The following is a 27,342-nucleotide window of genomic DNA, read 5'->3' on the forward strand; positions in this document are numbered from 1 at the left end:
GGAGTTGGTGATGGACAGGGAGGCCTCGCATGCTGCGGTTTATGGGGTTGCAAAGAGTAGGACATGACTGAGCGACTGAACTGAACTGTAATAAAATTAGTGGTCTCTATTTTAAATAGTCTAAACTTTGCTTCTGTACATCTTTGTCTGCCTTTTATTCATTCCATATTTCTTGCTGCCAGATGTCATTTTTGCTGTAAGTGTACCTATTGGTACCAAGTTGCTCCTTTCTCACCACACCCTCAGAAACTAGTTTTTTAGTTCAAATCTACCAGAGTAAGGAAATGAGATCATCAAATCCTGAGCAAAGGACATACACTTCAATAAAAGGACTTTATAGCACAGAATTTTGGCTGAGGTTGGTGATAAACAGCCTTGTCATCCAACAATAGTCTAAAGGAAAAATAACATGGAGAAACATTAGAGACAAAAATAAATACTGCATGTTAGTGGATATTAAGTCTATCAGTCTGGAAGAAAGATTACCATATCTTTTCTCATTCAAAAGGTACTTATAGAGTACCTATTACATGCCAAGCACTGCATTAGGAATAGGGGATACAATAAGGAAAAAATTAATATGGTAAATGCTAAACTAATAATAATAATAATAGCAGCTGCTATTTATTAAACATAGAGTACTTATGGCGCTAACTGCTATATAAGCATCATCTCTTTTATTCCTTTCAGTAAGTCTATGTAAACACGGTTACACACATCCCTAGAATCACAAAGCTCTTAGTCATGAACTTAGCACAAAGTATAAAGGAAGTCAAGAGGAAGGAGCACCTAAGTCCTTTCAGAAGGAGGCAGAAGGAAAGTAAATCTTCCCAAACCAAGAAATGCTTGCATGTATGCTAGTAAGCATAAACAGGATTATACAAAATGGGGCAGTAAAGGGAAAAAATTTATATTCTATACAGAAGGAACATAAATAGTATTACGTATTAAAGCAGAATATAGCCCACGTGTCAGCGCACTTAAGAAACAAATCACAGGAAGGACCAACAGGGGACATGACCAGACAAGCAGGACAAGACAGAGCCCCTCCTATGCCATAATTCTGTACATGTATACCTTATAAAGTACTTAGTTTTTCCCAAGTAATGAAGAAGCAGTGAAGAACTTGGATTGGAAGTATTATGATTAGAGGCATGGAAATCTGCTATGAAGCTGTTTTCAAAGTCTAAGAATAAGCTGTTGCCAGTTCTAAGGGGTGGCAAACTGCACCTGGATAGTAAGATGAGGTTTGAGAGAAAACCTGAGAAACATTTCAGATTAAAAGTGATTTGACTGAGTACTGATTTTCATACAGAGGTGATCCCTTTAAAAACCTAAAACTTAGGGATCCAACTCCAGAAAAACTTAGGCCTATAAATTTAAATTCAGAAATAACCAATCCAGGAAACGATAGTTGGAGCTGTAAAAGCAGAAGAAAAGCAAAGGTCCTCAATAAAAGCAAAAGATTTTCAATAAATATTTGCTGAATAGATGAGTAAATGAGTAAACTGAAAGAGCAGCTTTAGCGAACAACCATAATAATGTGAAGAAAACAAGGAGTTACAACTATAGCTGAGAAAGAGAAAATCAGAAGTAAAGAAATCTTTGTAAGAGTCCACAGTGTAAACAGGGAAGTCAAGGAAAAGGAGAACTGACCTGAGTCCTTTCTAAGTTTTGCCAAACGGTATGTAGTTTGCTACCACTGAGCTTTCCAACCATTAGCTTTTGCCCTTTCACTCCTCCATTATCATAACTTTATCTTTTTTTTTTTTCATTTTAACTGTAACTTCATCTTAAAATTAATTCTCTCCAAGTTTGAATGTTATTTTATAATTTTATAAGGCTGAGTATGTGAGGTCTTTTTAAGGTAACATTTTTACAACAGAATACTGATTATAAAAAACTTCCATAAGTAAGAGCAACAAAGGTTCATTCCAGACCATTTCTTAAATCATGAAACTCACTTCATTACTCGCACTGTCACTATGTGGAGACCTCAAATCTAGAACACAGATTCTGTCTAAAAAACAGCACTGAACTCAGTTCCAATATAAAATAATCCTCTTTAACTATTAAATTGCAGAAAACTAGCTGCCAAACAATGCTGATTTTTAAAATAAGGATTTACAGAGATAGGCCAATAATGAAAAAACTCTACGAAATAAGAGCTTAAAATTAAAAGGCAAAAAATTAAAGTCAAAGAACTACCAAAACATACTCTCCCCACCAAAAAAAAAAAATGTACATAGAAAAGAATTTTTAATAACTTAAAATATTTACCTTTTTTATTCTTTTACAAGGACATCTAAGTTTCACCTTTTGGTTGCAGTTAAAGGGACATTCACCAGGATGGCACATTTCTTTGCATCTATGACCACAAGGAAGCTAAAATAAAACCAAAATAAAACAATTTCATATTTATAGTCATACTCTACTTCCCCTTTCCCCCAACAACTATTTTAAGAAAAAGTCCATTACAATAGGGTCAATAAATCTTGAACAACTGGCTAAGTTTTTCATTTTTTTCTTTTAGATATAAATAATCTTAATTCCCAGAAATATTCAATATTCTACCTGTTTCCACTCCAAGAGTACACCTTACATCACTCCTGAGGCTACTTAGAGCCCTATGACTAAGCTCTGGCCAATGGACTGTAATCAAGAGCACCTCCACGCCTTAAAGCTTTTAAGAGCACAGGTCCATGCTCTTCCCTTCCCAGTATGCTGGAAATGAGGATATCTAGAGCAACGAGGATCCCATCAGTCAAAGAGAACAGAGCTGCCCTGCTAACTTGGGTCCCGTGGAGCACAGTGACACATCTATCTTCTCTTTCACTGTTCTGTGAGAAAGTAAATTTCCTTGTCCTTAAGCCACTGTGCTGTGATACAACTGCTTAGCCTTTTACTCTAAAAGGCTTGCCACTCTGAATTAAAACATACCAAACAAGTAGCCAAACCAATTCAGTAATTGCTGTGATGTCTATGTGCTCCTTGACTTTATATACTATTTTCTTATCTCAGTCAAGCTTTCAAATGAAAGGGTTCTCTTCTTTTTTCTATTCAAATCTTATACAAATTTCAAAATGCAGCTTAAATCATCATTAAAGCATGGCATGAGTTTGCCTACATTTGAAAAACAATAATAATCTATTTCTAAACTATTGTGACAATGCCTGTATTATTTTCAACTTAAAAATCATTTTTAAAACCACTTCATATATTTCTCCTTTCCAACGAGAATATAAAAGACACCCACTGGTTAGCGGTTAAATTTCAAAATCATACTGCCTACAACTGAATCCCAGATGCCCTGTTGATTAGCTATGGGACCTTGGGTAAGTCGCTTCACATCTAAAAATGGGAAGAGTAATAAAACTTTATAAAGCTGTTGTGAGGATTAAATGGGCTTAATATATTTAGCTACCTAATAAAGGTTATTACTGCAAGTTAGTTAAGAGCAGTGGTTTTATATTTCTTTTTGTCTCTCATATTCATTAACAAAGTTATTTACAAATAGTGGATACCTCAATAAATATCTGAATTCTCCAAATTCTAGTCTTTATGATTCACCAGACTGATCTTTCAAATTACTGACTCTACCACCCACTTTAAGAAATTCAGAATCCTCTCCTATTGTCTTTAGTCTCTCTCGAGTATGCAACCAGCTTTCAAATTTTTTTAATTTTTAGCTGAGACATTCATACTGTCAGGCGAGTGTATGCTCCTCGGTTCTGTCTCATCACAACAAAGATTTGGAGTGACGGACATTAAAGCCCTCAGTGCGTCACAGCTCTCGGGTCTTGAGCTTGTTATAGCTCTTAGGTCTCGAACAGACTGTGTTATAGCTCTTAGACAAATCAGTGTTACAGCTCTGTTTTACAGCTCTATTTTACTTAGAAAATAGCAGGAAAATTCATCCTTGAGGTGTGAGGGCATGTCGACCCACAGATGCGAAGAGAAGAGCGCCCCAGCGCACAGGGGAGAGAGAGAGAGACCCCTTTCCCTTTGGCTCCTCTTTTTATGTCTTTTCCTCCTCCCTGGGCCTGCCCTGTGTAAATTGGGGTAGCCAGGAGTGCTGTTTGTTCTACCTGAGATCCTCACTCCAATCCTCGGACCTTCCTTTGCTCTATTTTCTCGGGCTTTTCCCTTCCTTATCTTTTAGCCACTGCCATTCTGGACTCCTGTTTCCTATTCTAACTACCTAACAATACCAAAACTAAATTTGGATCATTCATACTGCATTTTCACTAATCCTAGCATAGTGCAATGCTACCTACTAGAATGAGTTCCACACTACGCATTTCTGGGCCACTTCAGTCTCGTTTTTCTCTACACCTAATACTAGGCCCTCAACACAACTTAACAAGCACAATATTTATTCACTATCAAACACCTGTCTAAGAGTATTTGTTTCAGGGACTCCCTCACCTCCCTCTCACCTTCATTCCTGCCAGTGCCTCTAGCCTGGCTTCATAAACAAGACAAACACTTGGCATTAGCTCACCACCTATCCTTTTTTCCCTTCAAAATATGTCTTTACAGCATCTTGTTCTTTCCTTAATCTTGAATGTAATTACATCAGTCATCTTCTCTGAAAGTAATTAAGCACTCTACTTTAAATCAGTGATTCTGAAGTGGAAAGCGAATAGGGAAACATATCAGAATCAGTAAGGAAAGATCTTTTTGAAATTATATTGACTCATGGCTACAGTGTGGTCTCTTACTGATCATTATTCTGTCTCTTCAGTGTGCTGGAGAGAAAGGAACTTTGGTGGACTTCTAAGATGCTATATTTTTTGACTTAGGTGGAGTTATATGATGTTCAGTTTTTAACCATTTTTATACTGTACATATATGTACTATGCACTGTTGAGTGCGTAATCATTTCATTATTTAAAAAATCAAATCACATAACCATTTCCCTGTTAGATGTGCAGGCATGTATTATCTCAAAAGCCAGATTATATTCTGAAAGGGCAAAAAAGTAGTCCCAAAGAAAATTGCTTAGAATATAAAATATATACAATGACTGTATCTTCTTCACAGCAAAAAAAAAAAAAAAAAAAAAGACATTTTTAAAAAACATCCAACCCTGGTATTCATTTAAAGATGAGATATCCTACCCTTCGCATTTAAAGTGAGATGGTTTTCCTCTACTCTACTCAGCCCTTAATATCATTTGCTAGCACTTTGGTAAGTCAAAATAAATGGCTTACTAACAAGCAATACTGTCTAGTTCAAAATGTCTCATTTTAATCCCAATAAACTTAAAAGCTCTTTAAAAATAATTAAAGAAAGTTTGCATATCAATATTATTTGTAGATAAATACCCATATCATCATCACCATAGCTGGAACATCCATAGCATTTACCATATACTAAGATCTTTACCTGTTACTGATTCACTTAATATTCAGCACTCTAAAATGAGTATTGCTACTGCCTCCATTTTACACATGAACAATCTGATATACAGAGACATTAAATAATGTATCCAAGTAAAAAATAGAAAAGCTTGCATGGGAATGATAAAACCAAATTCAGAAATGATTTTAAAAGTAGAATTGTATATACGAGGCACGTTTTAAATAAAGGTTCAGTTCTTCACGCTATCTTTATATATTTCCTCTAAGTTTAATTCAAACTTAATTGAACAATCCAATAGACACATGGAGTGTGTATCAGAGAAGCAATGTAACTAGAACACACTTATGCCATCCCCACAGTTCACTCTTACACTCACACTCAATAGACATTTACTAGCTACCTATTAAGTACAACCAGGGACTGGATACAAAGACAAATATGACACAGTCGCTGCCCATAGGAAATCTATAGTATGGTAAGGGGAAGAGAAAACAAACAGAAATTTATCAATGCATCAGAATTTGTCATAATCCTGTATCTTAAGTCTGAGTCTAAGATTTCTGTGGCAAGTTCAGAAAGATAGTTCTTGGTTGATACCATCATAGTCTACTGGTTCTCAAACTGTACCAGACCAATATTATCATCCTTATGTACGAGCTTATTAGAAATGCAAATTCTGGGACCTCCACTCCAGGCCCACAAAATCAGGAACTCTGGTGTGGGCCCATTAACCTGTTTTAACAAGTGCTTATAATGATTCTGATGCATATCAGAGTTTGAAAACCACTGCTGTAGCCTTATCAGAACATAAACTAGATTGAATTCTATTAGACATAATAATGTTCACCTGTCTACTCCGAGACTGTTCTAAACCTTAATAACCATATGGACCGTTCCCAACCTAAGGATATATTTTTCAAGAAAGTCCAAGGAGACACTAGCAATAACATGGTCTCCAGAATGTCCTAGAATTAAAAAATGATGAGCATGGGAAAAAATTTCTAAATAAATAGTGCATATTCAGCTCTAGTCCCACCCAAATATCATAACAGGATCACAAACAAATCATAACCAAAGCAATGCTAAATTACAAATTAGTGATCCCTGACTTAAATGCTTATTTCTGACAGCAATCTCATCCCAAATTACTGTGTCAGATTAAAAATAAAACATTCTCAACTACTTATTATCTGAAACTTGAATCTGAACAAGAAAATGTATTTTAACAAGGGGAAACTCAGAATTTGTAGAATTCAGAAAATTAACTTTGAAATATCCCATGCCTCAGGTTTCACTTATATAACAAAGACAGGATTATTAAAATAAGCATGTATTGCTTGAAATTTCTCCCTTTTATAATCTCACGTAACTTTTAAAATTCCCAGGTCCAATTCCCAATAGTTCTTAAACAAAAATCCACAAATGTGTCCAAAGTTTTAGTTAAAAGGAAATACTGTTAATAAAAAAGGCATTATCATGCACTGATTTGCTTTTTCTTTAATCAAAGAGACAGACTACTATAGTTACGACTTTGCTGTCATCTCTTCCTGATTCTAAATAGGATAAGAAACACTTAGGTAAGTATATAAAGACAAAGAATTAAAGAAAAAAGGTGCTACTAGTACAGTTATAAGTAAAAAGAATTCCTTTATAAATCAAATAACTGTCACTTCCCTACTGCAACGATCAAAAAAGGACTGTCTTAACTTTTAAGTTGGTCAAACAGAGATAGACTGCTTTGGTTTCTCAAAATTACTGCCAGTGATACTCAAAATTATTCCCAGTGAGTTTTTACCTTTTCACTCTGAACAATTTTTCTGAACTACTTTTGATACTTTTAGCTTGAAAACAATGCATGTACCAGCATCATAATCTCTAAAAGAAAAACTTCATACATGAATGCTTTATACTAATTCAAATAATGAGCTTTAAGGTTTATACACACACACACACGATCTGTTTTTTCTACTGTGGATTTACTGTCCAACTGCCCATGAGCCACACAGTTCCTAATCTACTTATATTTCAAGATGGGAAAACATTAGGTCATAAAAAAATCGTCAAAGGATCATTCCTGCTCCTACTATCCCAAAATTCTGCAGAAATGTGCACTTACCCTAACTACAACACATATCAATTACATTTTGCTTTCTGGGCCCACATATCTAGTGAGTCCAGAAAAGATCTACAATAGGATGAACAAACAACAAAAGAGAAACAATGCCCAAGAAATACAATGTAAAAAACTTGTATTAAATCTTACCTCTTTAGGACACTGATTTTTGCAACAACTCAATAGATTCTTTTCATTTACATCAGCTGTGGTTATTTTTCTAAAAATATGAGAGGAAGTTTTGATGACAGTCAAAGCAAAGTCCATTTTATAGTATGGTTTTTCTAAAAACAGCTCACAATTTCAAACAGCAATGCAATAAGCTCCTCAGAAAAACTTTTTTCAGTTGATTCTGGATTAAGCTATTTATTAATGTTAGAAAATGATTTATTTTATATCAGTTCACTTGAAATCAGTCTGCGCTTTTATATCTGATACAGGGGGTAACTCTGAAGTCATAAACACCAATGAATAAAACTACTTTCTAACAAAGAGCTAGCTGAACAGTAGATACATGAGTCAGTAACCAATGACAGTCTAAACATCCCCATCATACATCTCACTTTTCTCTTCTACCTTTCTTCTCTTTTCCTTTATTCTTTGTTTTCCTATTCCTTTCACTAGACATAATTGCTAAAATACACCATAAGTTTAGCCTCACTAATGTCAAAACTATTATCTTAAGTATCTATATCAAATTAGCTAAAACTTGTATCCTAGATAACACAGGCAATTTTCTTGACAGTTTCATGTAATAATAACATCGTTTTTATACTGGCTCTGCAACTAAAGTTTTCATACTGGCTCTATATTTTCATTCTTACAAGTAAAGTGCTCCCCTCTGAACTTAAAGAGATAATTTTGTTCCTGTTTCTCTATAATTAGAAACAAGTTTTTCAAGGCCTGTATTTTTTATAACTAATTTCTATAGAAGAAACTGCATGAAGCAAAAAATGACTAAAAGGAAAAGATGGCTTAGGAAATGGAAAGTAAATGAAATTATCAGAAAAAATACTGACTGAAGAATTCTGTATAAAACCATGGATTCAAGAAAAGAAAAAAAAGAACTCTATAGCTGTGGTAATGGAAACCACTTCCAAGCCATCTACCTCCAAACATTTCTAGCCAAAATCATTCAGCTCATTAATAACAAACAGAATCACCGAAATTCCATGATGTCAGCAAAACTAGAAGATAGAAATTTCTACAAATTGCAAATGACCTGTAAGTAGACAAATAAACACCAACTCCTAGCAGAGCTATTTCTCAAGCTCCCATAGCAAATCTTCACAGACAGCTTGGTAGAGTTGTGGAAAAAATGAGAGGTATGAGGAGACAGGGAATGAGCTAATGTTGTACCAGGAAGAAAAAGTCTACCACAAATGTAAAAATACTGAAAAAATCTTGGTAAATCAAAGCAAGAGAAGACGCTTTTAAAAAGTATGCAAGAATCAAGGAGCCAGTGTTAGAAAGGCAATGCTTTGTGGAAGAAGGTAAAAGGAGGTGTCCTTTGGAGACCACATGACAAACGAAAAAGAAGCCAGAGGGGCAAATTTAGGACACTGCAAGACCAAAGAAAACAAACTCTTGGGACATTCCTGGCAGTCCAATGATTAAGATTCCATGCTTCCACTGCAAGAGGTATGGGTTCGATCCCTGGTTGAGGAACTAAGATTCACAGAGGGCACAGTCCCAAAAAAGGAAAGAAGAAAACAGCCTCTTTTCATCACTAACACTCGTTAATAAAGCAATATTGTCCCCTTAACTACTTCTTACAAAATTTCTAAAACTAAAAATTGTAATTTTTTAATTTCAACAAAATAATTTTAGTATTTAAAAAGAATAAAATCTGACTTCCCAATTTAAACCATGAGTCTACAGTATATGTGGGAGAAGGAAATGGCAACCCACTCCAGTTCCTGCCTGGAGAATCCTGTGGACAGAGGAGCCTGGAGGGCTGCTGTCCATGGGGTCACATGGAGTTGGACACGACTGAAGCAACTTAGCATGCATGCATGCATGCATGCACTGGAGAAGGAAATGGCAACCCACTCCAGTATTCTTGCCTGGAGAATCCCAGGGACAAAGGAGCCTGGTGGGCTGCCATCCCTGGGGTCACAGAGTTGGACACGACTGAAGCAACTTAGCAGCCGCAGAGTATAAGTAACAAAAAAATTTTTAAGATACTATCAGCATTTACTTTGGCCACCTGATATGAAAATGACTCACTGGAAAACACCCTGATGCTGGGAAAGATTGAAGGCAGGAGGAGAAGGGGACGACAGAAGATGAGATGGCTGGATGACATCTCTGACTCGGTGGACATGAGTCTGAGCAAGATCCAGGAGTTGGGTGATGGACAGGCAGCCTGGAGTGCTGCAGTCCATGGGGTCACAAAGAGTAGGAGACAACTGAGCAACTAAACTGATTACCATTTTTCTGAAAGTAAGGTCCAGAAAGTCAGAAATAAACTCATATTCCAAAATTTAATTTGAGTAAAACATACTTACAAAAATCTCACTTGACAGACTTTAGTGAAATGGTTAATTATGTCAGATCATGATTAAATAGAAAAAAAATGAAAAAAAAAAATTTCCCTCCACATAATCCACAAGCAAAACCTGCATTTTTAAGTAAGGAAAATATAGAAGTCATATCCTAGTATGATAACTGCCATAACAGTAACATCTGCAATAAACAAAAGCCTACCTTTTAAATCTACGATTTAAAAATCGCACCTAAGTAACTACGCGCAAGTCAACTTTGAACCAACAAAACCCTAGCTGACACTGGTATTTGAACAATCTGCTATAGGAGTGCTTCTGTTGTTTTTCTAAAAGCAAGCTTTTTCCTAACAAAATCTCACATGAAATACCCAAATGGAAAAAACAGAATTTCCCTGATTAAAATCTAGGTAAAGTATCTGGAAGGTGAAACAGCCTACATTTCTTCCTTCCAGATCTCTACCAGAAAATAAAGGCCTCCAGCCTCTAAGGACCACACTGAAAAATATTCCTTAAAGTATTGTATTAAAGGTTCTGAATTATAAAAAAAGATAACAGTTAAAATGGCTGGTAAAACAAGAGTATTTCTTCAGTCTACTGACCTACATTCCACATAAAGACTTGTGATCTTGCAGTGACATTTTATTCTAAGCATCTGAACACATGGAGGACACTCTCCAGGGTGACATGGCAGGACACACGGATGAGGACAACCCGACGGCCGTGATTTAGAGCACCCTTCTTCACAGTGAAGGCATTCTGGGCCAGCCTGGTAAGTACCAATGAAATAAACCATTGAAATACAGAAATCTAACATTTCTATACAGCTAAAGCTATAAAATTTTTGTATCTCATTGAAAGAAAGGACATCTGCAGCTCTCAGAAATTCAGTTAATAAAATGGTGCTATGCTTACACTCTTCTAAAAATATTCAAATGAATATCAGCAGGATTATCAATGGGACCATAACTGCTTCACCTTTAAAATGGACTTGATTACATGAAGCTTTCCTACTAAAATGTAAATTACTTCCTAGTCAGTGGTAGGAGGTGGGGAGGAAACAGCAATAGCTTACTAATTTCCACTCAAGAAGTATGACCATCATCTAACTAAAGAAATCAACACTGTTAACACATGAATAAAAATTACCAAAGCAATCAATGTTCTAGGAATATTAATCACATCTGGCCAAGGAGAAACACATACACAAGGGAAAGAAAATGACTAGCAGTCTAATTTATTTTTGAATGCACTTCAGTGAGACAAGATTAAATTACATTTACAAATAAATGGACCTTAATGTAGCTCAACAAAGCTCCTCTTTTGTAATCATGGCTGAATTTGGGGATGATAATAAAAATGTTTAACCCTCATAACTTAGTATCCATGTCAGTTCAGTTCAGTTCAGTCGCTCAGTCGTGTCCGACTCTTCAGGCCTCCCTGTCCATCACCATCTCCCAGAGTTCACACAAACTCATGTCCATCGAGTCAGTGATGCCATCCAGCCATCTCATCCTCTGTCATCCCCTTCTCCTCCTGCCCCCAATCCCTCCCAGCATCAGAGTCTTTTCTAATGAGTCAACTCTTCGCATGAGGTGGCCAAAGTACTGGAGTTTCAGCTTTAGCATCATTCCTTCCAAAGAACACCCAGGGCTGATCTCCTTTAGAATGGACTGGTTGGATCTCCTTACAGTCCAAGGGACTCTCAAGAGTCTTCTCCAATACCACAGTTCAAAAGCATCAATTCTTCGGCACTCAGCTTTCTTCACAGTCCAACTCTTGCATCCATACATGACTACTAGAAAAACCACAGCCTTGACAAGACAGACCTTTGTTGCCAAAGTAATGCCTCTGCTTTTCAATATGCTGTCTAGGTTGATCATAACTTTTCTTCCAAGGAGTAAGCATCTTTTAATTTCATGGCTGCAATCACCATCTGCAGTGATTTTGGAGCCCAAAAAAATAAAGTCTGCCACTGTTTCCACTGTTTCCCATCTATTTCCCATGAAGTGATGGGACCAGATGCCATGATCTTAGTTTTCTGAATGCTGAGCTTTAAGCCAACTTTTTCACTCTCCACTTTCACTTAAGTTAATGGAAGTTTCACTTTCATTAAGTTAAATAAGCAGGGTGACAATATACAGCCTTGACGTACTCCTTTTCCTATTTGCACAGTATCCATGTCAATTGCTCTCATTTATTCATGTGAGATGCCAGGCTGGATGAAGCACAAGCTGGATCAAGATTGCCGGAAGAAATATCAATAACCTCAGATATGCAGATGACACCACCCTTATGGCAGAAAGTGAAGAGGAAGCCTCTTAATGAAAAAGGAGAATGAAAAAGTTGGCTTAAAACTCAACATTCAAAAAACTAAGATGATGGCATCCAATCCCATCACTTCATGGCAAACAGATGAGGAAACAATGGAATCAGTGACAAACTATTTTCTTGAGCTCCAAAACCACCATAAATGGTGGCTGCACCCAAGACTTTAAAAGACGTTTGCTCCTTAGATGAAAAGCTAAAACTTAGACAGCATATTAAAAAGCCAGAGACATTACTTTGCCAACAAAGGTCTATATAGTCAAAGCTATGGTTTTTCCAGTAGTCACGTATGGATGTGAGAGTTGGACTATAAAGAAGGCTGAGCGTAGAAGAATTGATGCGTTTGAACTGTGGTGTTGGAGAAGACTCTTGAGAGTCCCTTAGACAACAAGAAGATCAAATCAGTCCATCCTAAAAGAAATCTATCCTGCATATTCATTGGAAGGACTGGTGCTGATGCTGAAGCTCCTATACTTTGGCTACCTGATACAAACAGCCAATTCATTGGAAAAGACCCTGATGCTGGGGAAGACTGAAGGCAGGGGAAGAAAGGGACAGATGACGAGACGGTTGGATGGCATCACTGACACTATGGACATGAGTTTGAGCAAGCTCCAGGAGTTGGTGATGGACTGGGAAGACTGGCGTGCTGTGGTCCATGGGGTCACAAAGAGTCGGACACGACTGAATAACAACCAACACAAATTCAGTTCTTTAGTAGATACATATTAGGTAAATTATTAAATTACTAGACCAGAGAGGGACTTTGTTGAGCATCTCTATGTCTTTTTTAATTGACATAAAATTCTAAGCTATTTTTGACATGCAGGATTACAAAGAAAAAGCGTTTCAATTATCAAACATTCCTCTATAGTTTCTTTTTTAAAAAATATATATTAACTTATTCTATTAATACTTATTCAGCATTGTGTGCCAGGTATTGTCCCATATACTAGGAATATGCAGATTGGAGAGGGTCCCTGACCCAAGGAATTTATATTTAAGTAGGGGACTATAAAGAACTTGTAACAGAATATCTTCATATATACTGAGAAAAGATAAAGCAGGACCTACAGGAGACTCAATTGAAATGTTACAGTAAAGAATTTTAAAAGTTTCTGAATTATTTAATTTTCAATACATAAATTAGAATGATTACAAAGTTATCTTCCAAAATAATTTTCATTCACGTACACTGCAGTAGCCTTCCCTGAATGTGAGATAGGGATGAACTTGTAGCTACATTGAGAAGAATTGCACATAATTTATAACTCATATTTTGCCAGAGCAATTCACTGTCTAGGAAGCCATGTCAAGTAATCCAAAGTAACTGTAATTCCCCACTTCTTTAAATGAATTTTTTCTGATTCAGTTGATATTCTGGCCATATATCATACATCAGCTATTCTCTAAAGAGATTCTAATCATTATATTAGTTCGATTTTATAAGTCTAGTATCTTCCTCATTTTATCATGACAGTATTTTGACTAAGGATCAAGGTATAGCTCAATGAAGAAATTATAAGCAATACAAGTTACACATATATTTACACACAAAAAAGAATATACTACGGACATTTATGTTGCCATGTATTATAATTACCAAATCAAAGATCAAAACATCTAACAACGCAAGTGAAATTTTCAATAACACAATTCATATAATAATTTAAACATCTGTTAATGTAACATTACTTAGTAATGAAGCTTAAAAATGTTTGACATTATTCCTTATTAAGCACACTGCTAAATTATTAGGATTCCCTACAAAATGGACACCTAAGAAAAAACAATATTTTAAAAATAAAATTTTATATTATTTGAAATTTGATTAGCTACATTTGTTTTTCTATGCAAAATGGCAACTTTTAGACTTTTTTTTAAGGTTGATATCTCATATGCTTGTAAAATGCTAATTTTAGTAAATCTCACACAATTTACACATATCCCATATTTGTGATGTTATTTACTGCCAACAGAGAATTTATTAAAATCGTGAACGTCACCTACTACCCATTTTAGAGTTAAAAAACAGCTGAGAGCAAATGCTCCAGACAAAACTTTGAGATATAAACGGATAGCAGTAGAGGTGATACTGCCGCTATTGTCTAAAAAGGACAATTTCTGTACTTTTATCATAAAATCAAATCCTATGTAGTAACACAGGTACAGCATGTAAAGAGTACCAAAGTAAAAGGCATATTATTATGAGCTAGCACAAAGATACAGAGAGATATACGCCAAGTGTTAAAGCTGGCTGTCTTAGGAAAAGCAAGGAAGGAGAAGGGATGAGGGCAACAAAAGAGAGAGAAATTATAGCAAAATATTTATGGCATAATTATTAAAAGAAAGTGTTTTAAGCATATCATAACCATGTATACATTCAATCCAAGGACATTACCTTTTTTTTGTCAGTGCAGGAATCTGTTTCAGTTACTTTATGACACTCTTTCGTACATACATGATTCTGACAAGTTAAGGTTCGTCCACAAACTCTTTTACAAGAATAAGGTCCTACAGCATGACATGGTAGAGGGCTCACCTTAAAATTTAAGAAAAAAAAAAATTTTTAAGAAAAAAAGGAAAATTAGCAACGTACACCAGAGAAGGCAATGGCAACCCACTCCAGTACTCTTGCCTGGAAAACCCCATGGACGGAGGAGCCTGGTAGGCTGCAGTCCATGGGGTCGCTAAGAGTCGGACACGACTGAGCATCTTCACTTTCACTTTTTACTTTCATACACTGGAGAAGGAAATGGCAACCCACTCCAGTGTTCTTGCCTGGAGAATCCCAGTGACAGGGGAGCCTGGTGGGCTGCCATCTATGGGGTCGCAGAGTCGGACATGACTGAAGTGACTTAGCAGCAGCAGCAACGTACACACATACAGAGCCTACTGGAAGCATGTTTCCAAAAGGATTGTTATTCATTTGAGAACAAGTTCTATCTAACATATTTCATTAATAATTACTATCAAAATCAAAGTAATCTATCAAAAAAAATCCAAAGAATGAATGCCAAGAAGCAGAATATCCTATTCCTAAAAGGGAAACTCAACAATATAATGCTTCTGTAGTGAATGCATATTCATAGGCTAATTCTCAAATAAAAGCACTGTATATTTTTGAATACTTAGTAGACAAACTCTTACACTCTTTAGAGCACTAAAAAGACAATACATTGACTTTGTTATTTCTAATAGCCATCATACAGAAGAGGAATATATTAATAGATTGTAAGCTTTAGTTAAAGCTTGTGCCTGGAACTCACCTCATGTTTTCCAAGACATTCCCTATAAGAAAAAAAATGAAAACATTATACATTCTTCAAAAAGAATATTTTAAAGCAAAGATGCTAACTCTACTGATTTTTAAATTAACAATAAAAAATAAACACATATGGAAATAATAAGTGATTATAGAAAGATTCCAGGATACAAAGTTAATATACAAAAGCCAACTGCTGAACTGGAATTTGAAACTAAAAACACACTACCATTTATATCCGGGCTTCCCTGATAGCTCAGTTGGTAAAGAATCCACCTGCAATGCAGGAGACCCCAGTTCAATTCCTGGGTCAGGAAGATCCACTGGAGAAGGGATAGGCTACCCACTCCAGTATTCTTGGGCTTCCCTTATGGCTCAGCTGGTAAAGAATCCGCCTGCAACACGGGAGACCTGGGTTCGATCCCTGGATTGGGAAGATCCCCTGGAGCAGGGAAAGGCTACCCACTCCAGTATTCTGGCCTAGAGAATTCCATGGACAGTATAGTCCGTGGGGTCACAAAGAGTAGGAAACAACTGAGCAACTTTCACTTTCACCATTTATACTAGCACACACAAAAATGAAATACTTATTAGATATAAATCTAACAAAATAAATAATAAGATCTATATGAAGAAAACTATAAAACACTGATGAAAGAAATAAAAGTAAACCTAAATAGATGAAGAGATATTTCATGTTCATCTTTAGAAAGGTGCAATGCTGTTAAAATGTCACTTCTTCCCAACTTCATCTAGATTCAACACAATTACAATCAAAATCCCATCACGTTATTTTGTGGATATCAACAAACTGAGTCTACGGTCTTTATGGAAAAACAAAAAAACCCAGGATAGCCAACACAGTACTGAAGAACATAGGCAAAGAACTGACACTACCCAACATCAAACCTTATTACAAGGCTACAGTGATCAAGATAGTATGGTATTAGTGAAAGAACAGACAAACACATCAATGGAACAGAGAGCCCAGAAACAGACTCACACAAAGATAGTCGATTGATCTTTGACAGAGAAAGGCAATCAAACGGTGAAAGGATAGACTTTTCAGCATATAGCTGGTGCTGGAACAAAGGAACATCTACATGGAAAAAAATACAAACAGACTTTATACCTGACTGAAGTTACGTCAAAATGGATCAAAGACCTAAATGTGAAACGCAAAACTATAAAACAAAGGAGGAGACGATCTAGGTTACCTTGGGTTTGGTGATGACTTTTTAAATACAACACCAAAAGCACAATCCAGGAAAGAAAAATGGCTAAGTTGGACTTCATTAAACCCAAAACATCTGCTCTGCCATAAGCACTTAAATAAGAACACTTAAATGAAAAGATAAGCCACAGACTGGGAGAAAATATTTGGAAAAACACAGCTGGTAAAGGACTTGTATGCAGAATATAAAAGAACTCTTAAAATTCAATAATAATAAATCAAACAACTCAATTAAATCAATGGGCAAGATCTGAACAGAGGACACTTTATATATATACAAATGGCAAATAAGCATATGAAAAGATGTTCAACATCATTTACCACTAGAGAAATGCCAATTAAAACAGCAATAAGATGTTGCTGTTACTACACACCCATTAGGACAGCTAAAATCCAAAACACTGACAATATTTGCTGGTAAGGATGCAGGGCAAAGGGAACTCTCATACACTGCTGGAGAGAATGCAAAATGGCGCTGTCTCATATAGGTAAACATAGGTCTACCATATGATCCAGAATCAGCACTCCTAAACATTTACCCAAATGAGTTGAAAAATATGACCACAAAAAACTTAGACATGAATGTTTACAGCAGCTTTCTTCATAACTGCTAAAACTTTGACAACCAAAATGTCCTTCAACAGGTGAATAATAAACAAACTGTGGAACAATGGAATATTGCTTAGCAATAAAAAGAAATGAGCCATCAAGCCATAAAAAGACATACAGGAAATTAAATGTAAATTATTAAGTGCAACATGCTAAAAAGGCTATATACTGTAGGATTCCAACTACAGGACAATTTGAAAAAGGAAGAATTCTAGAGACAGTAAAAGAAAGAAAAAGATAAACAGTTTCCAGGGGCTTGAGGGGCAAGCAGGTGAGGGATGAACAAGTGTAGCACAGGATGTTTTTAGGGCAGTGAAACTATTCTGTATGGTAAGTAATGGTGGACGCAGGCAGGAGATTATGCACATACAACTGGAAAAGTATATCCTAATGTAAACTATAAACTTTAGTTAATAATAATGTATCAGTATCAGTTCCTTAGCTATAAAAAATTCTGCTCTAAGAAAGAAATTATAGTACCTGGATAGTTCATGTGACAAATAATACATTTCAAAATATACTTCATAATAATAATTATGTTACACATGCCACTGAAAAAGCATTATATCACAGTTACAAAGACCTTTATATATATGTGTGTGTGTTTGGTTTTTAAACTGAGATAAAATTCACATGCCATAAAGTTTATACTTTTAAAGACTATAATTCCACACTAATGTAATATATTAAAAACAGGGGAAACAGTGTGTGAATGGCAGGAAAACAAGACCTCTTTGTACTTTCTGTGAAATTCTCCTGTAAACCTAAAAAGTCATCTTTAAAATAAAGTCCATTTAAAAAAACAAAGCAAATATTTTATGTCCCTTTCGAGAGACTAGAAATTGTCATGTGATCCAACTCCGGCCAATGAAAAGTGAAGAAGAATTTTATTATGAGAAAAATTTCCACAGTCTTTAAAGAAAATGATGGCTGAAGGCACAAACAGCTTCCATTTCTCCCTTTGGAAACTTTACTAATTGGATGGGAAGTTTATCAGAAAGGCAAATACCCAGAGAGCAAAGACTATACAAAGGATACAAAGTAAGGACAAAATCTGGGCCCTCAATGAGGTATCTGAATTAATCAGATTAACCAACTATGAAGCAGTTCTAACACCAGTCTAACTGTGCAAGAAATAAATGTTACCATGTTGCTTTTTATTTAGTTTGTTACTTGAAGCTAAAGGCACCCTAAATGATACAGCACATATTATATATGTTATACATACATCTTCAGAATTCTTATACCACATGGCCAAATTATTATCAAATGTAATGTTATTTTTAAAACAAGAGGACAGGAAAACAAAAACACTGTATAGTAATAAGAAATTATATTACCTTCATAATTCATGTGACAAGTAATATTTTTAATATATACTTTACAATAATTTTGTTATGCATATTACTAAAAAATCATATCAGAGTTAGAAGGATCTTTATACATGTTCTTCTCCTTTTTAAAACTGAGATAAAATTCACATACCATAAAATGTATACTTTTAAAGAGTACAATTCAGAGGTGTTTAGTGTATTCACAAGGTTGTGTAACTAAAATCACCACGACTTAATCCTAGAATATTTTCATGACCCAAAGCCCTGAAACAATTAGAATCATTCTCCATGGTCTCCTATCCCCAGACTCTGCAACCACTAACCTACTTTCTGTCTCAATGGATTTGCCTATTATGGACATTTCATATAAATTTATTATGTGGCCTTCTGTGTCTGGCTTCTTTCATTTAGAATGAAATGTTTTCAAGGTTCAACCATGTAACATGAAAATATATCAAAAAATCATGCATTTTTATGGCTGAATCATATTCCATTGTTTGTTGTGGTCCACACAGTCAAAGGCTTTGGCATAGTCAATAAAGCAGTAGATAATTTTTCGACATTCTCTTGTTTTTTGGATGATCCAACGGATGTAGGCAATTTGATCTCTGGTTCCTCTGCCTTTCCTAAAACCAACTTAAACATCTGAAAGTTCACGGTTCACGTACTGTTGAAGCCTGGCTTGGAGAACTTTGAGCATTACTTTACTAGTCTGTGAGATGAGTGCAACTGTGCGGTAGTTTGAGCATTCTTTGGAACTGGAATGTAAACTCACCTTTTCCAGTCCTGTGGCTACTGCTGAGTTTTCCAAATTTGCTGGCATATTGAGTGCAGCACTTTCACAGCATCACCTTTTAGGATTTGAAATGGATCAATTGGAATTCCATCACCTCCATTAGCTTTGTTCATAATGATGCTTCCTAAAGCCCACTGGACTTCATATTCCAGGATGTCTGGCTCTAGGGGAGTGATCACAACATCATGATGATCTGTGTCATGAAGATCTTTTTTGTGCAGTTGTGTATTCTTGCCACCTCTTCTTAATATCTTCTGCTTCTGTCAGGTCCATACCATTTCTGTCCTTTGAGCCCATCTTTGCATAAAATGTTCCCTTGGTATCTCTGATTTTCTTGAAGAGATCTCTACTCTTTCCCATTCTATTGTTTTCCTCTATTTCTTTGCATTGATCACTGAGGAAGGCTTTCTTATCTCTCCTTGCTATTCTTTGGAATTCTGCATTCAAATGGGTATATCTTTCCTTTTCTCCTATGCCTTTCCCTTCTCTTCTATGCACAGCTATCTGTAAGGCCTCCTCAGACAACCATTTTGCCTTTTTGCATTTCTTTTTCTCGGGGATGGTCCTGATCACACCCTCCTTTACAATGTCACAAACCTCCGTCCATATTCATCAGGCACTCTATCAGACCTAATCCCTTGAATCTATTTGTCACTTCCACTATATAACTGTAAGGGATTTGGTTTAGGTCAAACCTGAATGGTCTATTGGTTTTCCCGACTTTCTTAAATTTAAGTCTAAATTTGGCAATAAGGAGTTCATGGTCTGTGCCACAATCAGCTTCTGGTCTTGCTTTTGCTGACTGTATAGAGCTTCTCCATCTTTGGCTGCAAAATATATAATCAATCTGATTTTGGTATTGACCATCTGGTGATGTCCATGTGTAGAGTTTTCTCTTGTGTTGTTGGAAGAGGGTGTTTGCTATGACCAGTGCGTTCTCTTGGCAAAACTGTTAGCCTTTCACCTGTTTCATTCTGCACTCCAAGGCCAAATTTGCCTGTTACCCCAGGTATTTCTTCACTCCCTACTTTTGCATTCCAGTCCCCCACAATAAAAAGGACATCTTTTTTGGCTGTTAGTTCTAGAAGGTCTTGTAGGTCTTCATAGAACTGTTCAACTTCAGCTTCTTCAGCATTACTGATCTGGGCATAGATTTGGATTACTGTGATACTGAATTGTTTGCCTTGGAAACAAACAGAGATCATTCTGTCATTTTTGAGATTGCATCCAAGTACTGCATTTCAGACTCTTCTGTTGACTATGATGGCTACTCCATTTCTTCTAAGGGATTCTTGCCCACAATAGTTGATATAATGGTCATCTGAGTTAAATTCACCCATTCCAGTCCATTTTAGTTCGCTGATTCTTAAAAAGTCGACGTTCACTCTTGCCATCTTATTTGACCACTTCCAATTTGCCTTGATTCATGGACCTAACATTCCAGGTTCCTATGCGATATTTCTCTTTACAGCATCAGACTTTACTTCCATCACCAGTCCCATCCACAACTGGTGTTGTTTTGCTTTGGCTCTGTCTCTTCATTCTTTCTGGAGTTATTTCTCCACTGATCTCCAGTAGCATATTGGGCACCTACCAACCTGGGGAGCTCATCTTTCAGTGTCCTATCTTTTTTCTTTTTGCCTTTTCCTACTGTTCATGGGGTTCTCAAGGCAAGAATACTGAAGTGGTTTGCCATTCCCTTTTCCAGTAGACCACGTTTTGTCAGAACTCTTCACCATGACCCATCCATCTTGCGTGGCCTTACATGGCATGGCTTATAAGTTTCATTGAGTTAGACAAGGCTGTAGTCCATGTGATCAGATTGGTTAGTTTTCTGTGATTGTGGTTTTCAGTCTGTCTGCCCTCTGACGGAGAAGGGTAAGAGGCTTATGGAAGCTTCCTGATGGGGGAGACTGACTGAGGGGGAAATTGGGTCTAGTTCTGATGGGCAGGGCCCTATTCAGTAAATCTTTAATCCAATTTTCTATTGATGGGTGGGGCTGTGTTCCTTCCCTGTTATTTACCTGGGGCCAACCTATGGTGGAGGTAATGAAGATAATGGCAACCTCCTTCAAAAGGTCCCATGTATATACTGCTACACTCAGTGCTCCCAGCCCTGCAGCAGGCCACTGCCAACCCACATCTCAGCCAGAGACTCCTAGACACTCATGAGCAAGTCTACTTCTGCTTTATTGACTATGCCAAAGCCTTTGACGGTATGGATCAAAACAACTGCAGAACATTCTTAAAGAGATGGGAATACCAGACCACCTGACCTACCTCTTGAGAAATCTGTATGCAGGTCAGGAAGCAACAGTTAGAACTGGACATGGAACAACAGATTGCTTCCAAATAGGAAAAGGAGTATGTCAAGGCTGTATATTGTCACCCTGCTTATTTAACTTTTATGCAGAGTACATCATGAGAAATGCTGAGCTGGATAAAGCACAAGCTGGAATCAAGACTGCCAAGAGAAGTATCAATAACCTCAGATATGCAGATGACACCACCCTATGGCAGAAAGTGAAGAAGAACTAAAGAGCCTCTTGATGAAAGTAAAGAGGAGAGTGAAAAAGTTAGCTTAAAACTCAACATTCAGAAAACTAAAATCATGGCATCTGGTCCCATCACTTCAGAGCAAATAGGTGGGGAAACAATGGAAATAGTGAGAGGCTTTATTTTTCTGGGCTCCAAAATCACTGCAGATGGTGACTGCAGCCATGAAATTAAAAGACGCTTGCTCCTTGGAAGAAAAGTTATGACCAACCTAGATAGCATTTAAAAAGCAGAGACATTACTTTGCCAACAAAGGTCTGTCTAGTCAAAGCTATGGTTTTTCCAGTAGTCATGTATGGATGTGAGAATTGGGACTATAAGGAAAGCTGAGCAACAAAGAATTGATGGTTTTGAACTGTGGTGTTGGAGAAGACTCTTGAGAGTCCCTTGGACAGCAAGGAGATCCAACCAGTCCATCCTAATGGAAATCAGTCCTGAATATTCATTGGAGGACTGATGCTGAAGCGGAAACTCCAATACTTTGGCCACCTGATGCAAAGAACTGACTCATTTGAAAAGACCCTGATGCTGGGCAAGACTGAAAGCAGAAGAAGGGGACAACAGAGGATGAGATGGTTGAAAGGCATCACCAACTCAAAGGACACAAGTTTGAGTAAACTTCAGGAGTTGGCAATAGACAGGGAGACCTGGCATGCTGCAGTCCATGGGGTCACAAAGATTCGGACACATCTGAGCAATTGAACTGAACTGATATTCCATTGTATGACTAAACCACATTTTGCTTATCCATTCATCAGTTGACAGACAGTTGAGTTGTCTTCACTTTTGGGGCTATTAGTAATAATGCTGCTATGGACATTCATGTTCAAGTTTTTGTGAACATATATTTTCAATTTTCCTGGGTATAGATCTAAAGCAAAATTGGGTCATATGGTGACTCTGTTTAGTCTCCTGAGAAACTACCAAACTGTTTCCAAAGTAGCTACACCATTTTACATTCCCAATAGCTATGTATAACGGCTCCAATTTCTCCGCATCTTCACCAACACATCATATGTCTGTTTTATTTTAGCATTCCTAGTGGGTATAAAATACTATCTCTTGGTGGTTTTGATGTATATTTTCCTAACTGGTGACATGGAGCCTCTTTTCACATGTATTAATTATCTATTTGTAGATCTTTGAAGAAACGCCTATTCTAAGTTTTTGACCATTTTGAAATTGGATTATTAGTCTTTTTGTCTCTCAGTCTAAGAATTCTTTACATAATCTGGATAATATACTCCTATAAGATATATATTTACATTTTCTCCCATTCTGTGAGCTATCTTCAATTTTTTCATAGTGTCCTTAATGTGCACTTTCTTGATAATGTCCTCTGACTTACTTTTTATGAACTCCAATTTATTTTTTCTCTTATTTATGTTTCAGGTGTCATATCTAATAAAACAATCCCTAACCCAAGGACACAAAGATTTTATTCTATGTTTTCTTCTCGGAGTTTAGTAGTTTTAGTCCTTAATTGTAGGCCTCTTATCCATTTTGAGTTACTATTTACATATGCTGCGATGTAAGAATTTGAGCTCATTTTCCATGTGAATATTCAATTGTCGCCAAACCATTTGTTACAAAAAGTATTCTTTCCCCTATGTAATTATTCTGACACTCTTGCCAAAAATCAACTGACCATAAATGTATGCATTTACTTCTGGGCTGTCAGCTCTATGCACTTGACCTTTATGTCTATCTGGATGTCAGTACTATAGTTTTTGGTCCTCTTTAAATTCTACCAACGTTTTATAGTTCTCAGTGTGGAAATCTTGGATTTCTTCTATCAAATTTATTAAATAAACAAAATGTTTATTCTTCTTAATGTTATTGGAAATGGAACTGTTTCCTTAGTTCAATTTGCAGATTGTTCACTGTTAGTGTATAGAAAATAGAATTGACTTTTGTATATTCATGCTTCTTATAACCTCATTAAACTCATTTAATATCTCTAATAATTTTTGGAAAGATTCCTTAGGATCTTCCATACACATGATCATGTTATCTGAAAATCCAAACAGTTTTACTTCTTCATTTTCTAGTCTAATTGCTCTAGCTAGTATCTATAGTAAAGCATTCAACAGAAGTGGCAGAACAAACATCCTAGTCTTCTTCCTGATATTCAGGGTGAAACCTTTAAATCTTTCACCATTAAGTGTGATGGTAACTATGGGTTTTTCATAGCTATCCTTCATTGGGTTGAGGAAGCTCCCTCTTACTCCAAGACTGTTGAGTGTTTTTATCAAGAAAATGTGTCAGATTTTGTCAAATGTTTTTCTGCATCTATCAACTGCCTATTACTCTACTGATGAAGAACTAAGCTGATTGATTTTAATCAATCATTGATGAATGAATGACTGAGGTTGATTCAAATTCATATTTCTGGAATATACACACTTGGCCATGGTATGTAATTCTTTTTTGTACATTGCTGGATTTAGTTTGCTAATATCTAGCTAAAAACTTTTGTATCTATATTAAAAAGGGGATATTGGACTGTATTTTTCCTGTCTTTTTCTTATTAACAGGGAAATTCTAGCCTCACTGAATGCATCAGGAAGCGTCCCTCCTGAGTAAAACACTGGTGTTAACTCTTTAAAAGTTTGGTAGAATTCACCAGTGAAGTCATTGGTCCTGAGGTTCTCTTTGTGGTAAGGTTTTTGTTACTAATTTACTCTCTTTACTAGTTATACTCAGATCTCCTACTTCTTCTTGGGTCAGTTTCAGTACAGTTACGTATTTCTAAGAATCTGTCCATTTATCCATGCAAACAGTAACCAAAAGAAGAGTAGGAGTGGCTATACTGACCCATTAAAACGCTAGTTGGGGAAAATGACTCAAAAAAAGTTATCTAGAGGAATATTTTAAGCAGTATGCAAAATATATTTGGAAAAGAATGAAACAGAAAGACAGACTACTTTACAGGCTACCAGGGAAGAGATACCAGGTTACCAGAGCCACTAGGGAAGCCCACTTTACAGGTTAGGCCTGAAATAATAATGAACTACAAAAAGAAAAAGGGGAGAAGTTTCTTAAGATATGCTTCGGACTATGTCAAAAGATCTTAAAGACTCTGCTCCCAATGCAGAGAGCCCAAGTTTCCAAGTCAGGAAACTAGATTCCACATACGCCAACTAAGAGTTCACATACTGCCACTAAAGATCCCACATGCCACAACAAAAATAAATTAAAAAGTAAAAAAAAAGCTAAAATTCTAATACTTACATAGGAATAGGAACTTGACATGGAGGACAAGGCAATGCAGTCTGAATAAATGCTGGTTCAGAAGGCTGTTCCCAAGGGCCTGTAGGCTGGTGCTACAAGTAAAATACATACCAATTTTAAGTCAGAGGAATTAAATTGTATGGCCAGTTTAAGAATCTAAGAAAACAGTTCCAAAAATCCTCTGCTCAAGCAGGTTGAAATCTTTTCAAGTAATCAACAAATTGTGCTTATTGAAATATTTTACTACATCCTTAAATTCCACTACATTGTTTCCCTCTAACACATTTATATTAAAAATTGAGGCAGATTGCAGTTTTTAAATAACAGAACAAAGGCAGCATAGCATCCTCCACTTCTTATAAGCCCAAACAAAACAAAACAAAACAGAATCACAAAATCTAAATTCCACCAATGGAATTTAACCTCCATTGTTTGGTTCACTGCTATCTCCCCAGCACCTAGAAAAATGCTTAACACATAGTAAGAATTCAGTAAATATTTGCTGAATGTGTGAAGGAATCTTTGAAAAAATTAGGAGATATTTATAACCCTAAACCACCATATATGGAGGACCCACAAACTCATCTGCATGATTATAAAATGACTATTATGCTGTTCTTACAAACATTTGTTTATTGGTTTCTTTTCTTTTCTATACTGTAAGCTTCTAAAGACAGAAGGTCAAGTCTTAAACCATATGTGAAAGTCATTCCGTCATGTCTGACTCTTTGCAACCCCATGGACTCAGACCAGAATACTGGAGAGGGTAGCCTTTCCCTTCGCCAGGGGGTCTTCCCAACCCAGGGTTCGAACCCAAGTCTCCTGCATTGCAGGCAGATTCTTTATCACCTGAGCCACCAAGGAAGCCCAAGAATACTGGAGTGGGTAGCCTATCTCTTCTCCAGCAGATCTTCTCGACCTAGGACTCGAATCAGGGTCTCCTGCATTGCAGGCAGATTCTTTACCAGCTGAGCTACCAGAGAAGCCCTATACCTATGACCCAGCTCCTATCACAGTGTTTAATACCCAGTAAGTAATTAATCGGGCTTCCCTGGTGGCTCAGAGGTTAGCCTGCAATGTGGGAGACCTGGGTTCGATTCCTGGGTCGGGAAGATCCCCTGGAGAAGGAAATGGCAACCCACTCCAGTATTCCTTCCTGGAGAATCCCATGGACGGAGGAGCCTGGTGGGCTACAGTCTATGGGGTCGCAAAGAGTCGGACACCACGGAGCGACTTCATTTTCACTTTCAAGTAATTAATCATCGCTTGTTGTATGACTAAGTAAAATTAAGAAAACCTAACCCAGAGAAATGCATTATCTCTTAGTAATATTTGTTCTCTTACCCTGCCAGTTTGCTTTATTAATGCTTGATCATGACACGGAGCAGGACATAAGTGACCACATTTCTCCAAAACCTTCTGGCAAGGTTGACGACATGGAGGACAAGAGCCAAAGTGACAGCGATGTTTTTCTTGACTTGTATGATGGCAAGTTGGTGGCCGACTAAATTATAAAATACAATTTTTTTTAATTACTTTGATCACTGAACAATTATATCTAAAGTGCAATTATTTATTTATATATATATTCTGATTCCATACAGAATGACATATTGTGAATATTAATATTTTAGAACATTAAAGCAAAACTGAAAATATTAACAAAATTAAAAATCGATATGAATTTAAATCTCTAAGATACCAGATGTAAGTCTGTGCAGAGCTTTGTACTAACCTGCACTGTTCTTTGCACTTGGGGGGTCTTGTGGTACGTTCTCGGCCACAGGGTACTGTCACCTTTGTATTACCACAATTGCACTTCACATCTACAGTCTCTGGGCAAGGATAACAACTACCTGAAAAAAAAAAATGTCTGAAACTTAAAGAGAAAGTTCCTTAACTATCCAAATTCCCATAAACAGCAGAATCAATAAGTTTAGTATATTCACACAATGGGATTCTACTATGAGAATAAAACCAGTCTGAATGAACCTCACACATA

General features: G+C 36.5%; 1 protein-coding gene across 7 annotated transcripts in view; it reads right to left on the reverse strand.

The window, feature by feature from the left end:
* The window catches only part of NFXL1 (nuclear transcription factor, X-box binding like 1), a 55,968-nt gene that overhangs the window by 6,265 nt on the left and 22,361 nt on the right, over positions 1-27,342 (reverse strand). For all 7 annotated transcript variants that reach the window (XM_042251377.1, XM_042251374.1, XM_012179925.3 and 4 more), the window contains exons 13-20: positions 27,076-27,196; positions 26,685-26,844; positions 25,341-25,432; positions 15,582-15,603; positions 14,714-14,854; positions 10,587-10,753; positions 7,631-7,700; positions 2,281-2,385 (exon numbers count right to left, since the gene is read on the reverse strand). In XM_042251377.1, coding sequence (XP_042107311.1) covers positions 2,281-2,385; positions 7,631-7,700; positions 10,587-10,753; positions 14,714-14,854; positions 15,582-15,603; positions 25,341-25,432; positions 26,685-26,844; positions 27,076-27,196 — 878 coding nt within the window. The remainder of the gene's footprint in view (positions 1-2,280; positions 2,386-7,630; positions 7,701-10,586; positions 10,754-14,713; positions 14,855-15,581; positions 15,604-25,340; positions 25,433-26,684; positions 26,845-27,075; positions 27,197-27,342) is intronic.

This window comes from Ovis aries, chromosome 6 (assembly GCF_016772045.2).
Source record: "Ovis aries strain OAR_USU_Benz2616 breed Rambouillet chromosome 6, ARS-UI_Ramb_v3.0, whole genome shotgun sequence".
Classification (NCBI taxonomy): Eukaryota; Metazoa; Chordata; class Mammalia; order Artiodactyla; family Bovidae; genus Ovis; species Ovis aries.